Here is a 16,525-nt window from a genome sequence, read left to right on the forward strand (position 1 = left end):
AAAGGACAGTTTCAAGATGGAGAAGATAGTTAAATAGTTACCACGCTGTTGAAAGGTCAGGTATGTAGGTTAAGTTCTGAAGAGTGTCCGGGGGCATTTGGAGTGACTTGTTTATTCATTCCAAAAATATTTACTGAGACTCTCTTATGTGCCAAGAACTGTGCTGGGTATTAGGAATAAAATGACAAATGCCAAAGTGGTAGAGATAGAGGGTAAAAGAAAGTGGAGACACTGAGTGAAACTAGTTTGAAAAAGCTTAATTGCAAAGGAAAAGATAGTGATTGAGCATTAAATATAGGGGAAATCAGTAGTATTTTTTTTTTTAAATATGGGAAGTATTTTCTTTGTTTATATGCTGAAGAGAAGGAGCCATAGGAGGGGAAAGATTGAAGATATATAAGAAAGAACTATTTGATCACACTTGTTTAAGTAAGTAAATTAGAAGATGATTCATGAATTTGTAATAGACACAGAATTTTAGTATGATTATCCTGCTCTTCAGTAATGAGACGAGTAAACAATGAAACCTCTTATTCAAATGATCGCTGTGACCTCTTATGTCTGATTTATGCATCCCACTTCTCTATCCCTCAATTATTCTGTCCATACCCCTGTCTACCATAGTATTTGATATATTGAATTAGGGTCATTGCTGTCTCCCTCTCAGATCATATGCTTCTTGGGAAGGGGAATGAGTAGAGACCATGTCTAATGCCACCTAACATCTGGTATAATGTTACTTTAATAAATGCTTCTTGAAGCAGTGAATGACTCTGAGTTTCTTATTTGTACCATTTCTGAATAAGACCTTTTTGTTTTTCATTTTTTTAACTTTGAAGGGTTGAAAGGTGTATATCTACTCAGTGAAGATTTTGTTTTGTTATAAATTAAGTACTTAACACTTTAAGATATGCCCAAAAAGAGGACTTTAGACATTTTGAATGCTGAAAGGACCTTGTTGGTTATTTTTAAAGAAAATCTGTAATGATTATTTTATATATAGGTTACAGTATGCTTAAAAATATTTTTTGATATTGAAGTATGATAAGTGGTATCCTAATTTATTAATTTCCTTCAGTTTTTGATTGTCTGCTCTTTGTGAGATTTTTCTCTAGGCATAGTAAGTCTGAAAAAGGATTGTATTTTAGTAAGATGTGACCAAATTTTAATGTAAATAATAGTTCTATTTTATTATTTTTTATTGGGGAATAACATTTCATATAAAATATTTGCTTTAAATTTTATCAGCAATCATAATTGTTAGGACATTTTATTTTATTTTTTATTTGTTTATTTTTTGAGACAGAGTCTCACTCTGTTGCCCGGGCTAGAGTGCCGTGGCGTCAGCCTAGCTCACAGCAACCTCAAATTCTTGGGCTCAAGCAATCCTTCTGCCTCAGCCTCCCGAGTAGCTGGGACTACAGGCATGCGCCACCATGCCCGACTAATTTTTTTATATGTATATTTTTAGTTGTCCAGCTAATTTCTTTCTATTTTTAGTAGAGACGGGATCTCACTCTTGCTCAGGCTGATCTCAAACTCCTGAGTTCAAACAATCCTCCCACCTCGGCCTCCCAGAGTGCTAGGGTTAGAGGAGTGAGCCACCACACCCAGCCTGTTAAGACATTTTAAAATGCCAGTTGTAAATAATGATGATAATTTAGTTTGTTCTTTCTTCTATGTTTGTTAGATTCTCTTTGATTTTTATAATACATAATTTTGAAAATTACCTGGAAAAAGTTTTATGGTTTGTTCACCCTAAACATCAAAGTATGCTTCATTGAAAACATATTTGTATATACAGAGAATGTTTTAACTTCTTTCTTGATTTCCATCAGCTGTGATTTAAAGGAAAAACTAATTCTTAATTTCTCTTTATGAATTATATTATCAGCAAGTGCTGATTTATTTCTATTTTTGGTTTAAAAATTTATTTTAACAATAAGAATTTCATATAGCCTAAAGAGTTCTTTAGGCTTATCTTTTTAGAGGTTTAAAATCAACTTATCATCAGCTAAAAGAGACCAATTTTAGTGTATGTAGAAGTGCAGAAAAAAAGATGCCCTCACACTTCTCTGCTGTTTTTTAAGCTTTGTGTTCAAAAGCCAGTGATGAAATTTTCAAAAATCATATTTTCCTGTGAATGTGGTACATAGTTCCCCACAAACACATTATTTTACTCATTAACATCACAGAATTTTCTTGTTTCAGAATCCTGTCCAAAAGATTCCCGACTCACATGAAATAACACTGAAGCATGGCACCAAAACAGTAAGTTTAAAAAATTTGGTTCTTTTCTCTAAATAACAGACCTCTCATGGAAAAGTGAACTAATAAGATACAGTTGTATTAAGGCTAGTTACACAATCAGCTGATGTCTTGAAAGCTATCGACATTAAAAAATAGGTTACTTTTATGTTTAGTCAAAATAGCTGTTGCCTTTCATTTAATATAGGAACACGTATTGTCATTGTTATTGTTGGCTTTAAAAACCTCTTTTTTGGATATAGGAGCATTACAAGTGGAAGAAAGATATGAAATTCAAACACAGTTTTGTTTTTTATGATGTGGGAAAATTTCTCATTACCCTTAGTTTTATTTCCATATCAGTAAAAGGCAGGAGTTTATTCATTTTTCAGATGAATGTTGAGATAAGAAATGAACTTTAAGTAGTTTCTGTATGTCTATTACTTAGTTTATATATTACATTTTTATATTGTTATATTTACTTATGTTAAAGATGAATAATATAAAATATTTGAGATGTAAGATGAAACCATCATATCTTATTTCAAAGCCATTAAAAAGTGGTAGTTGAATGAGTAAAATGTGCATATGAAGTGAAGAAATAAAATTATCTTACTTTCCCTTTTCAGTGAAACTACCTTTTTCTAGATATGTGGCATGTAAAGAAATAAGAAAATACATCCCATTATGAGAGGGAAAACATCAATCAATAGAGATATACCTAGAAATTATACAAATGATAAAATTAATAGACAGGGATGTTAAAACAGGGTCACTCTTCTCACAAATTTTTTATTTTGAAAATATTATTTCCACAAAAATATATGTTAAATATAGGGGTTTATTGTTATTTTAAACGAAATGAAAAATATTTAAAAATATATTAGTTTCAATTTCTGGTGGTAAATATTTGATACACATAACTCACATAAGCAAAAACAATACTGATATAAACAAAAGCTCTTTGGGGTCCTGCATATATTTTAAGAGTGTAAGGGGTCTTGAAACCAAAATATGTGAGAACTGCTGTCTTAAGAAATCATTTCCATCTAGTTCTTAATATTATGTCTATTTTTTATTAAATCAAACTTTTGATGTTTTTATTCCAAAAAAGTGACAGAATTTTACATTTTCTTATTTTTAAGTAAATAAATTATAGACTTAGTATTTAAGAGGAAGCTTTTCTATTTAGTCCAGAGAATTTTACAACTGAGAGATAGTTATGAGTTTCACACATTTGATTTAAATATTCCTTTTTTTCTAAATGAAGTTTTATCTTGTAGGGAAACATGGTTTAAAAAATATTCCAGAGGCGGGGAGGGTGAAGAAAAAAAAAAAATATTCCAATGTGTTTTACACATTGAAAATCAATTAGAGTGTCTAATTGTACTATTAACTCATTATTATTTTTTGTAATCCTGCTTTTGCCCTACATATATTTCCTCTTACTGTGAATATCAGATATTAAGAAGGTGATTTTTCTGTCTGGTCTCTTTTTTTTAAACTAGATATTGTAAAAATGTTCATTAGGCCAATCTTGTTTCTTTCTTGTATACTTTACATTTTTAGTCCCCTCCTTCACCAGCCACCTTGTGTCATTATTTAAAAGCAAATACCAGACTTCATAGATTTAATCACTGACTATTTCAGTATGAATCTCTAAAAGATATCATTGGGCTCTCTCTCCCTCTCTCTTTCTTAGGGTGAGTGCACACACTCTCATGTAATAACATCTTTATTATATTTACTTTCTAAGATAATTATTTAATATCATCTAATATCCCATTAGTGTTCAAATTTTTCCATTTGTCCCATACATCTTCTTACAGTTAGTTTCTTCAAATCAGTATCCTAATGATGTCTGGTTCACTCTTAAGAGAGTCGTCGTTGTGTTTATTTGTTATGTCTCTTAATGTATAACAGTTTTCCTGCTCTCTCTTTTTCTTCTTGCCATTGGGGAAATATGTACATCTGTTTGGTGAATATACATACTATAGTGTGATAGTCAACTGAACCCTTCCAAGTGAATGTGATAATATATTTTGTTATTTGACTTTTATGTTTATCACTTATGATGGGAAAAGTTGTTAGATACTGTTGCAGTTTTGAAACACTACTTTTTCACTTTTTCAGCCTTCTGAGTCGGTTTGAACAGTATGATGAAATTGGAAAGTTGACTTCAAAAAAAATCAATAGACTATTATTTATTTATTTATTTTGAGACAGAGTCTCGCTTTGTTGCCCGGGCTAGAGTGAGTGCCGTGGCGTCAACCTAGCTCACAGCAACCTCAAACTCCTGGGCTTAAGCGATCCTACTGCCTCAGCCTCCCGGGTAGCTGGGACTACAGGCATGCGCCACCATGCCCGGCTAATTTTTTCTATATATATTTTAGTTGGCCAGATAATTTCTTTCTATTTTTAGTAGAGACAGGGTCTCCCTCTTGCTCAGGCTGGTCTCAAACTCCTGACCTCAAGCGATCCACCCGCCTCGGCCTCCCAGAGTGCTAGGATTACAGGCGTGAGCCACCGCGCCCGGCCCAATAGACTATTATTGACAAATATTTATCTTTGTGCATCAGCATTTTCTCAATATTATAGACCAAAATAACATCAGTAACCATTTTGAATGCTAGACTTATATAAAAGCGTTGCTGTCATCTGATCCTCCAATTTTAAATTTGTATGGTATTCAGGATATTCTAACTCTTCTCATTAAGTTTTTAATAAATATGTACAGACAGCCCTTGTTTTGCAGGGGGCCATGTTAAAGAAATCTGTGTGTATTGGCACTGTGTCTTTGCCTGGTTCCAATATGTGTAAATTTCAATAACATGGCTCAGTGCAAAGCAAAGACTGCCTGTGTTATAAAATCAACTTATGAAATAGTTTAGTACTGATAACTTAGAAGAAAATCAGTTGGCCACAAGAGTAAAGGTTTCTTTGTAGAATCTCAAGCATTTTCCATTGATCTATAAGCCCATCCTAACGACAATACCGTACTACCCCTTTATTACTATAGCTTTGTAGTAAATTTTGAAATTTATAAATTTAAGTCCTCCAACATTGTTCTACTTTTTCAAGATTGTTTTGGTTATTCTGGGTCCTTTGCATTTCCACATGAATTTTAGGATCAAGTTGTCAATTTCCTTAGAAAGGTTAGCTGGGATTTTGATAAGGATTATGTTAAATCCATAGATCAATTCAGGAAATATTGCCATTTTAATAATATTAAGTCTTCTGATTCATGAAAATAAAATGTCTTTGTATTTATTTAAATCTTTAATTTTTTAAACAATATTTTGTAATTTTCATTGTACAAGTCTGATACTTTGTTATAACATTTATTTCTTATTATTTTATTTTATTTCATTTTTCAGCCATGTAACTACACTTTATTGAGGATTTTTGTAGGCCATCTGACCTAGGTTGGATGTCAGTATTTTATTCCTTTTTGATGATATAAATGGAATTGTTTTCTTAATTTCATATTCATATTATTCATTGATAGTGTACAGAAATACAATTGATTTTGGTATGTTCATCTTATTTCCTGCAACCTTGTTGAACTCATTTATTGGTTCTAATAGTTTTTTATTGGATTTCTAAGGGTTTTCTACTATATAAGATCATGTCTATGAATGCAGATAGTTTTGCTTTTTCCTTTCCATTATGGATGACTTTTATTTATTTTTCTTGCACTGGCTAAAACCTCCTGTACAGTGTTAAATAGGAATGGCAAGAGTGTACATCCTGGTCTTGCTCCTGATGTTAAGGGGAAAGCATTCAGTTATTCATCATTAAGTATGATGTTAGCTTTTTTCCATGAAGTCCCTGTATCAGGTTGATGAAGTTCCCTTCTATTCCTCATTTCTTGATTTTTTTTTAAAAAAAATCATGAATAGGTGTTGGATTTTGGCAAATACTTTTTCTGAGTCTATTGATATGATCATGTGTTTTTGTCCTTTATCCTGTTAGTAAATGTATTAAACTAATTGATTTTTCAGATGTTAAGCCAACCTTGCATTTTTGGATTTATTCCAGAACTAAATCTCACTTGATAATGCTGTATACTCCTTTTTATATATTGCTGGATTCAGTTTACTAGTATTTTGTTTATGATTTTTATGTTTGTATTCATAAAGAATATAGGTATAGTTTTCTTCGGATGTCTTTGTTTGGTTTTGGTATCAGGGTAATATTGGCCTTGTAGAATGAGTTGGAAAGCTTTTTTTTCTTCTCTGTTTTCCAGAAGAGTTTGTGAAACACTGATATTAATTCTTCTTTAGATGTTTGGTAGAATTCACCTGTCAAGCCATTTGGGTCTAGGCTTTTCTTTGTGGGAAGATTTTTTATTACAAATTGAGCCCTTGTTAAAAGTCTGTTTAGATTTTCTTTTTCTTTTCTAGTCAGTTTTGGTAATTTTTGTCTTTCTAAGAATTTATACATTTCATCTATCTAACTGGTTGGCATACAGTTCATAGAAATCTCTTACAATCCTTTTAATTTCAGCAAGGTTATTAGTGAGTCCCCTCTTTCATTCTTGACTTTAGTAATTCTTGCTTGGCCAATCTAACTAAAGGTTTCTCAATTTTGTTGAAAGTTTCAAGGGCCAACTTTTACTCTTGTTGATTTTCCTCTATTTTAAAAAATGTGTTTCACTGCTTTCTGCTCTAATATTTATTATTTTCTTCCTTTTGCTTATTTTGGGTTTTATTTGCCTTTTGGGGGGTGGGTTTTAAAGGTATTAATAGATGGTTAGGTTATTGATTTGAGATCCTTCTTCCTTTCAAATATAGGTGTTCATGGCCATAATTTCTTTCTGAGTATTATCTATTTTTTTATATTGCTTGAATGAATAATTTACTTCTGACGATAGTAAAAATGGCTGATTTGGGGCATCTCACACAGAAGACTGAAATATTAGTAAGTGGGAATTGTGTAGGGAATTCTTTCAAAGTTTTGGATTAAAAACATTAGAAGATCCATAGTTTATAGTGAATTGAAAGGTTTTTTATTAAGTCTTCCTATATAAGCAAGACTTGACCTATGATTTTGGAACCACTTAAATTTTTAAAAATATTTTAAATATTTTGCTAAAGAATTTATAATCACAAGAAAAACTGTCAAGTATGCAAGCATTTATACAGTTAATATGCTATCAGATCAATTGAACTGCCTTATTATAGACTGAAGTCTGAAGCTTCTTGAGAGGATTATAAAAATTAATTCTCTCAACATTAAGATCAAAGCTGAAAATGTGCTGGTTCTCAAGTTGAAATAATAGACTTATTTTTATGGTATCTGACATTTCATGTAGTAAACATTAAAACAAAAAGTTTAAAATATTTTATCTCTTAGTCAAAAAGTCTGGACCACCATCCAGAATAATTTAATATCATTTTTTAGTCTTTTACGTAAATTAAAATAATTATTCTTTCAACTCTGTTGTAAACTGTTGTTTTAGACTAGCATTTATGTGAGTTCGTTTTTTATTTCAGTGTGATTAAAATGCAACTGAGAATTAATTAGACTTTCTGTATTCTTAAACTCTTTGGGACATGAGGATTGAGAAGTAGTTTAGCAGATCTTGTGAATAAACATGTGTTCTCTAACTGGGGGAGGATATTTTTTACCTCTGAGCTCTGTTTTCTGTCTTACTCATTACCTTTAATATCCTTTTGGTGGATGATGAATGATATATACAGCAGCGGTAGAGATCCTGATATTTCAGAGTGTTAGCATTGAAAACCTCATTTTGTAACTTTGCTGTAAAACTTGCCATCCTTCTTCTCTTAGCTAGAATAGTCAACTTTGTGATTTATTCTGCTGTTGTTTCTTTTCTTTCCTTTTTTTTTTTGAGACAGGGTCTTGCCATGTTGTCCCGGTTGGCCTTCAACTCCTAGGCTCAAGCAGTCCTCAGTCTCCCAAGTACTTCAGGCACATCCCGTTGGGATGTTGTTCTTTCTTAATAAAGGGGAATATATCTCATATTTGTCAGACTGCATTGCTTGTGTTACATAGGATTTAAAAATTTTTAGTCTTCCTTCTTTCTTTTAAACAAATATTTATTAGAGTTTTTATTTTATGCCAGGTACTATGCTGGGCATGGACATGGCCTTTGTCCATATGGGGTTTACACTTTTGATGGGAGAACAGATATACAATAGAGGAGCCACGAATGAATTTACAATTTCACGTTGTGCTATAATGAGATATAAACACTAGTGGGGTTAGTCTTATCAGGAGAAGGAGTACCTCTTTGACTGTAACAGGAGAGAAGGATAGCATAATGAGCATGGAGGCAAGTGAGTTTGTAGGTGGTGGTAGCAGAAGTCACTTTTTAGATTTCTAAAGCTACTGTTCATTTATTTCTATTTTTGATTGTTTTTTCATTTTAAGACATTATTGTTCAGGCATAAAAAATGACTTAGTTCTCATTTGTATGCTTTCCTTAACCACTTTAGAGTCCATATCTAATTTTAATATATAAGTTATTATTTGTATATAATTCCCTTATGTTAGGAAATCAGTGTTTGCAAATGGCAATTGAAATGAGTCTAAATTATTTTGTCAGTATCTGGCTTAGTTAATTATATAATTATATTAATTACATTTCAAGTCTATTAGAACTGGTTTATAGAAGTTTCCTTTATATAAAACTTTAATATTTTTACTGTGTCATATACATGGTAGTCACATTAAATATTCCCAGTGCAGTTCTTTCCTTCTGAGAGGGCAGTATCCAAGGACTTCCTGCTTTGACAGAACGTTAAATATAGTTCAAGAACAAGGAGTTACACATTGGGTATTCACATATGAGTTGGACCTAGGAAAGTTCACAGGGAAAGCAAATATCTTGTGGAACTAAATGAATACTATTGTAATGTGATTAGTCACTTATAAATTCAGCTTTAAAAATAATTGTTTAAGGGGAATATACTGAGTCATTTGGCTATAGGTACCCGATAACAATTTATACTTTGTCCTACTTTGTTAAATAGATTTCTTAAAGCTGACAGTAGCATTACTCATTTTGATAATTTTAGATTCCTGTGGTCTTCATTCAGTTGTAGTTAAACTAACTTAAGAGGTTTTCTCAAGATTGCATATTGAAAAAGCTGAATTATTTGTGAGATTTCTACTTATATACTAAAGCAACTTAATTTAGCATGTGGAACTGCAATGATAGCTCTTTTGAGTACATGTTTGATGAGTTGGGACAAAGCTGTCAATTAGATTAAATTTAAAATATTTTTCTTCTCTTTATTTCAAAAGAAATAATAGTCATAATAACAAAGTCAAATAATATAGAAAACTGCCCATCCCCACTTTTCAGAAATAACAACAGTTGGTGGGCTGTCTTTCCAGTGCCTCTAAAATAGGGGGTGGAGTTAGAGAATGGAAATAGGAGTTATAATAGACTATATGTTGTTTCGCTCCAGTTCATTTTTTTTTTTTTAAATACCAGGTGTCTGCTTTGGGTCTGGATCCTTCAGGTGCCCGTCTGGTGACTGGAGGATATGACTATGATGTTAAGTTTTGGGATTTCGCTGGAATGGATGCTTCTTTTAAGGCATTTCGATCCCTTCAGCCCTGTGAGTGGTATGTATTCATTTACTTAATATCTTCATATTTGAATTAATATCTTCATACTTGAAGACAGAGTGCTGTTGTCATTTGAATTCCATCTGCAATGATTTTTACCATAATACATTGTTTATATGACTGTATGCTGCCTTTCTTATTCAAATGAAAGTAAAATAAACCTTAAATTTCTTTCCTTGAGTTTCATTAACATATGTTTTAAAGGTGTTTTCTGTCTTTTGTTGTTTTTTAAAAAATATTTTTATTTAGAAATATTTACCTTGCCTAGTTTATTTTAAAACACTCCAATAAATACTGTGTAATATTACATATTTGTGTATGACATATGTTAAGCCAGTATTCAGGTGCTGATCTGTGCTATACTGTTCAGGTATGGTCAGCTAGCATTAAATTAGAAAGGGCCTTACATGTTGTTATCATAAGCCATCTTCTTATCTCTATTTTTGACCATATCTGATCTTTTAGCATATTACTTCCTTATGGTATCATTTAACGTGTTTCTTTATTTCCTGTCTAGTATTTCCTGTAGCAGATCAAAGGCTTGATCATAATTCATATTGTATCACATTAGGTGGCATTTACTGTCTAGTTATTCCACGGTTAATGACTAGAAATTAATATAGATTCTTGGATTAAGCTGGGGATATCTGATTCCTCCATTGTAAAGTAAATATTTTACTTAGGCAAGAAAATTTGTGGAGAGATACTTTGGTACCATGTAAATATCAAAGTATTCATCATCCTTTCACTTAATGCATTTAGCATCCATTGGTAATTCCTACCTGAATCAGTTATCTCATTGAGGGTTACAAATTGGTGATTTTGTTTTTCACTTATTTCACTTGCATTTATTTCCTGGGATTCTTCTAAAAGCAGGACTTTTCCTCATTAACTGATACTATTTGGTTACCCTGAAATGCAGTTCCTACTGGAGAGATGGAATAAATGCTTAGTTATCTTTCTTTAATTACTCATTTTCAGCTTAAAGGTTGGTGATGATAAATGAGTTGTTTCTGTTATTGGTGGTATTTTTTTTTTTTTTTGCTTTATGTTTTTTGACTATCAGTATTTATGATTTTTAAATTTTCATGTGTTTCAGTCAATTGCAGTTATTATTCTTTCTGATGTTTAAATTGTCCCAGATTTGGCCAGCAGGAATCCTTGATTGCTATGTCATTTTGACATAACCTTATTAGTTTTTAAAAGCTTTACTTCGTTTCTGGCACAACATGAAGTAGGCTTCCTGGTACATTCCTTTCCAGGTCCTGGAATCAGTACTTTCCCAAGGAGCCCTATTTTCTTTTTGTGGGAATGGTATTTAGAGACCAAATCTGGATTCCAGGCGTTCTCACTGTTATCGGAGTATCATTGCTTCTTGACCTTTTCACTGGAAAGAAAATAATAGATCCCTTTGTGTGCACGCATGCGTGTATCTGTGTTTAAATGACAAGATCACGTTGATATTTCCATTTCAAAATTTTAGTAAACTTTTTACTTTACAATATTTTTTAATTTATAGAAAAGCTACAAAGGTATTACAGAGTTTATATGTATTCCTCACTGTTTCCCTTATGGTTGACATCTTATATTACCACAGTCTGTTTGTCACAAGAAACCAACATTAGTCAATTACTATTAATTAATCTCCAAACTTTATTTTGATTTCACATTAGTTTTTCCACTAATGATTTCTCCAAGATACCACATTACATTTAGTTCTCATATTTGTTTAGTGTGCTATGGTCTATAGTAATTCTTAGTCTTTTATTGTGTTTCATTACCTTGACAGTTTTAAGGGGTACTGGTCAGGTATTTTGTAGAATGTCCCTCAATTTGGTTTTATCTGATGTTTTTCTCATGGTTAGACTGAGATTATGGGTCTTCGGGAAGAATATTACAGAGGTTGAAGTGCCCTTCTTATCATATCAGGGATACATGCTATCATGTTTTTCAGGTTTCTTCATTGTAAAGTTACTTTTTCCACCCCTTTCCATTTGCTATTCATTGGAAGCCAGTCATTAAGTACTGCTCACACTTAAGGGAATGAAAAATTCAGCTCCACTACCTATAGCCAATGATATTTAAATAAACATTTGATATTCTTCTGTAAGGACTATTTGTGTCTTCTTCCCCATTTATTTATGTAATCATTTATTTGTAACAATATCAACTACTGGCTGTTTATTTTATATAGTACCTTGGGTTATAATCCAATACCTTGTTATTTATTTTGTTCCTCAGATTGTTTCGGCTGTGGCCGTGGGGAGCTCTTAGTTTGGCTCTTATGTCCCTTTAACGTGTCTTCTTTCTTTCTTTTTTCTTCGAATACTTCCATAATTTTTGGTACTATAAGACGCTCCAGACTCATATTTTCCCTGCCCCAGTCCTATCCTAGAATCAGTCCTTCTCCCAGGAGAATGGTATTAGGAAACAAGATCTAGGTTCTCAGTATGCTCATTGCTCCTCAGTTGTCATAGCTTTTAGGCTGCCTCAGCAGACAGAGCTAGGAAATATATGCATATATACTAACCTATGATATACAGAGAGCATATTTATAATTGTTTATCTGTGTATCTGCATTCCCACTAAGCTAAACATGGGTTCATACTGATGTTTCTGATGTTAATCTAGTACCACATTGGTTCATTCTAACCTCTCTTTTCTGTATCGTCACTTTCCAACAGTGGGAAACCTGGCTCTCATCACCACCATCTGTTTATTTATTTATTCAGTGTTAGTATACACATAAAGTAGTTTCAGAATTGTTAATTGTACCTCTTTAAATTTAACCTTACAGAATTTTTCCTAATGTCTTTGATTTTGATACTCAAATTCAAGAATAGAACCTATTTTTGAGAGAAGACTTTTTGGTGAAAGCATTGGCAAAATTTTTCTGTAAAGAGCAGGATAATAAGTATTTTAGGCTTTGTAGGCCACAAATGTTCTTTGTTCAATTTGTGTGTGTGTGTGTGTGTGTACATACATATATATACACACACATATGCAATCCTTTAAAAATGTAAAAACCATTCTTAGCTCATAAGCCTTACAAAAATAGGTTGTGGGCTGATTGTGTTGGGCTGTATATAGTTTTATGAGAGATTAGTAACTAGAATCTATATTTCAAATGGATTTTTTTCTAGGCATTTATGCTTTCTTTTGTTTTTCATGTTATCAATTCTGAAAGAGAAACTGAAGATAGAATAAAGATTCCGCTTGTAAAATTGGACACATTATTTATGTGGAAGTTGATAGTGTAAGGAAGCAGAGTTATATAAATTTCAGTAATCATATCATTGTAACTGTCTCTCTTCTAGTTAAGAGCTCATTGAGTTCAGATTAATGACAAAATATTTTTAATTTAAATTTTTATAATTGTCAATGTATTGGTAGATTTGTTTTATGAGTTTCCTTATTAATATTATTTTCTAAATTATTAGATTTTGCAACTGTTAGAATAAATAATCGTAAGGCTATATATGGCTTTTCCCCCCGCAGATATCACTGATGACTATTGATTAGGGTCTATTTGATAAGCAAAGTAGAATATCAAATCTATCTAGCTACATTATTTTGCTCTGTTTTGTTCGTTTACAACTAATATTATTTTATTTTATTTCTGAGACAAGGTCTCACTGTGTCACCCAGGCTGGAGTGCAATGGCATGATTCGGTTTAAGGCTGATCTGTTTATCTGTTTTTAAAAACAAAAATAGGTTGTGTATTCTCATGGTAACAGGTTAGTGGGTTTTATTGCATCTTATGATTTCCATTCATTTTATGTTAAAAGTGATTGCCACTGAAAAGATTTGCACTTATTCAAATGGCATTTGCAGTTCTTGGCATATATTATCAGTCCCTTGATTAAACTGTTCCAGAGTTCAAAAAACCTTTTACCCAGTATTTTGCCTTCTTGAGTCAACCCTACATTCAGAAAAATTTCTATTACTAGACATCAGGATGTCTCTAGCCAGTGGGCATGATGCGCTGTCTTCTCTGCTAATTTAACTGAACTTGTGCCATACTGTACATTTTAATGGGGAAGGGGAGGAAATTTCATTGCTCTTCCAGATTTTCCCCTCTTTCTTTTTTTTCCCCTCTTTCTTTTCCGTAGCAGACTGATTTATGTAAAATTTAGTTCTACAACTAAGTATTACTATGGAGTCAATGTGCATATTAGGTAAAAGCATGGATTCTGAGTTATATAAGTCTAAATCTGAATTCTGTCTTGACGGTTCATTTGTTGTATGACCTGGTTTTCTTGCTTGTAAAATGTAATTGATAATGTCTATTTCTTTGGGTTGTGATAGATGATTAAATGACATACTGCATATAAACTGCATGGCACGGTGTCTGGCACCTAGTAAAGCACTCAATAAATATTAATAGTAACTCATTTAGTATTTATTTAATATGAAAGAATTTCAGTGTATGGCCTCTTATGTTGCTACCTCTCATATCTTTCAAGTATTACTTCCCATTTCTAAGTTTTTGTTGGTATCATAACATTGGATTTTACCTCTGGAAAATCAGACTATTTTAGACTGTCATCTGCCCTGATTTCTTTTTTAGGAGTACAGGCTATCCAGTTTTGGCTTTTCGGTATCAGTTCTTCATTTACCTTTTTCTCTCTCTGATCCAGTTCTCTTTATCTTTTTTTTTCTTTGCTACAATTTGTGAAAATCTCTTTTTTTTTTTTTTATTTCATCTTATTATGGGGGATACAGAATTTCAGGTTACATACGTTGCCCATGCACCACCCGCCCCCCCAAGCCAAAGCTCCAGGCGTGTCCGTTCCCCAGATAGTGCGCGCTGCACCCATCATGTAGGTATATATCCATCCCTTCCCCAGCCCCCGCTCCCGGAGTCAGCACCTTCAAGCGTGACCATTTCCCAAACGGTGCGCAATGCACTCATTATGTAGGCATACACCCATCCCCTCCCCCCACCCCCCACCTCAGTCTGATATCCGATTGGTATCATTCCCAGATGTGTATTTAGGTGATGATCAGGGAAACCAATTTTCTGGTGAGTACATGTGATGCTTGTTTTTCCATTCTTGGGATACTTCACTTAATATAATGGGTTCCAACTCTCTCCAGGAGAACCATAGAGATGTCATATCTTCGTTATTTCTTATAGCTGAGTAATATTCCATGGTATACATATACCACAGTTTACTAATCCATTCATGTATTGATGGGCATTTGGGTTGTTTCCACATCTTTGCAATTGTGAATTGTGCTGCTATAAACATTCGGGTACATGTGTCTTTGTTATAGAATGACCTTTTTTCCTTTGGGTATATGCCCAATAATGGGATTGCTGGATCAAATGGTAGGTCTATTTGAATCTGTTTAAGATATCTCCATAATGCTTTCCACAGGGGTTGCACTAGTTTGCAGTCCCACCAGCAGTGTTTGAGTGTTCCTGTCTCTCCACATCCACGCCAACATGTGTTGTTTTGGGATTTTTTGATAAAAGCCATTCTCACTGGGGTTAAGTGATATCTCATTGTGGTTTTGATTTGCATTTCCCTGATGATTAGGGATGTTGAGCATTTTTTCATATGTTTGTTAGCCATTCTTATATCTTCTTTTGAGAAATTTCTATTCATGTCATTTGCCCACTTTTTGATAGGGTTGTTTGATTTTTTCTTGCTGATTTTCCTGAGTTCTAAATAGATTCTTGTTATCAGTCCTTTATCTGATGTGTAGTATGCAAAAATTTTTTCCCATTCTGTAGGTGGTCTGTTTATTCTCGTGACTGTTTCTTTGGCTGTGCAGAAGCTTTTTAATCTAATCATGTCCCATTCATTTATTTTTGTTGCTGCTGTGATTGCCTTGGGGGTCTTCTTCATAAATTCTTTGCCTAGGCCAATGTCTGTAAGAGTCTTTCCTACATTTTCTTCTAGAATTCTAACCATTTCACACCTAAGGTTTAAGTCTGTTATCCACCATGATTTGATTTTTGTGAGAGGTGAAAGCTGTGTGTCCTGTTTCAGTCTTCTACATGTGGCTAACCAATTTTCCCAGCACCATTTATTGAATAGGAATTTTTGTCCCCAGAGTATGTTCTTTCCCGCTTTGTCAAAAATTAGGTGTCTATATAAGGATGGTTTTATATTTGGATTTTCTGTTGTGTTCCAGTGGTCTGTGTCCCTGCACTTGTGCCAGTACCAGGCTGTTTTAAGAACCACAGCCTTGTAGTATAGTTTGAAGTCTGGTAAATTAATACCTCCCATTTTGTTTTTATTGCTTAAAATTGCTTTTGCTATGTGGGGTCTTCTCTGATTCCATACAAAGTGTATAATTATTTTCTCTATGTCTGTGAAGAATGATGTTGATAGTTTAATAGGGATTGCATTGAATCTATAGATCACTTTGGGTAGTATAGACATTTTAACAATGTTGATTCTCCCGATCCATGAGCATGGTATAGTTTTCCACCTATTTGCAAGTTCTGCTATGAAAATCTCTTAAACCAATCCACTTTACTAATTTCCTACTCTTTTTTTTTCCTTTTTTTTTTTTGGCTTCAGAGAGGTTGTATAATTTCCTACTCTTTTAAAGAACTTTTTATAAGTCATATTTATTCAGGTATAATTTACATATAGTAAAATTCATTCTTTATTAAGTGTATGATTCTATATGTTTTGAGAAATGCATACAGTT

The 16,525-nt window shown here is 32.8% G+C and overlaps 1 protein-coding gene across 3 annotated transcripts in view; it reads left to right on the forward strand.

Moving 5' to 3' along the window:
• The window catches only part of WDR70 (WD repeat domain 70), a 231,392-nt gene that overhangs the window by 47,697 nt on the left and 167,170 nt on the right, over positions 1-16,525 (forward strand). For all 3 annotated transcript variants that reach the window (XM_069492033.1, XM_069492035.1, XM_069492036.1), the window contains 2 exons: positions 2,212-2,271; positions 9,716-9,849. In XM_069492033.1, coding sequence (XP_069348134.1) covers positions 2,212-2,271; positions 9,716-9,849 — 194 coding nt within the window. The remainder of the gene's footprint in view (positions 1-2,211; positions 2,272-9,715; positions 9,850-16,525) is intronic.

Source organism: Eulemur rufifrons, chromosome 17 (assembly GCF_041146395.1).
Source record: "Eulemur rufifrons isolate Redbay chromosome 17, OSU_ERuf_1, whole genome shotgun sequence".
Classification (NCBI taxonomy): Eukaryota; Metazoa; Chordata; class Mammalia; order Primates; family Lemuridae; genus Eulemur; species Eulemur rufifrons.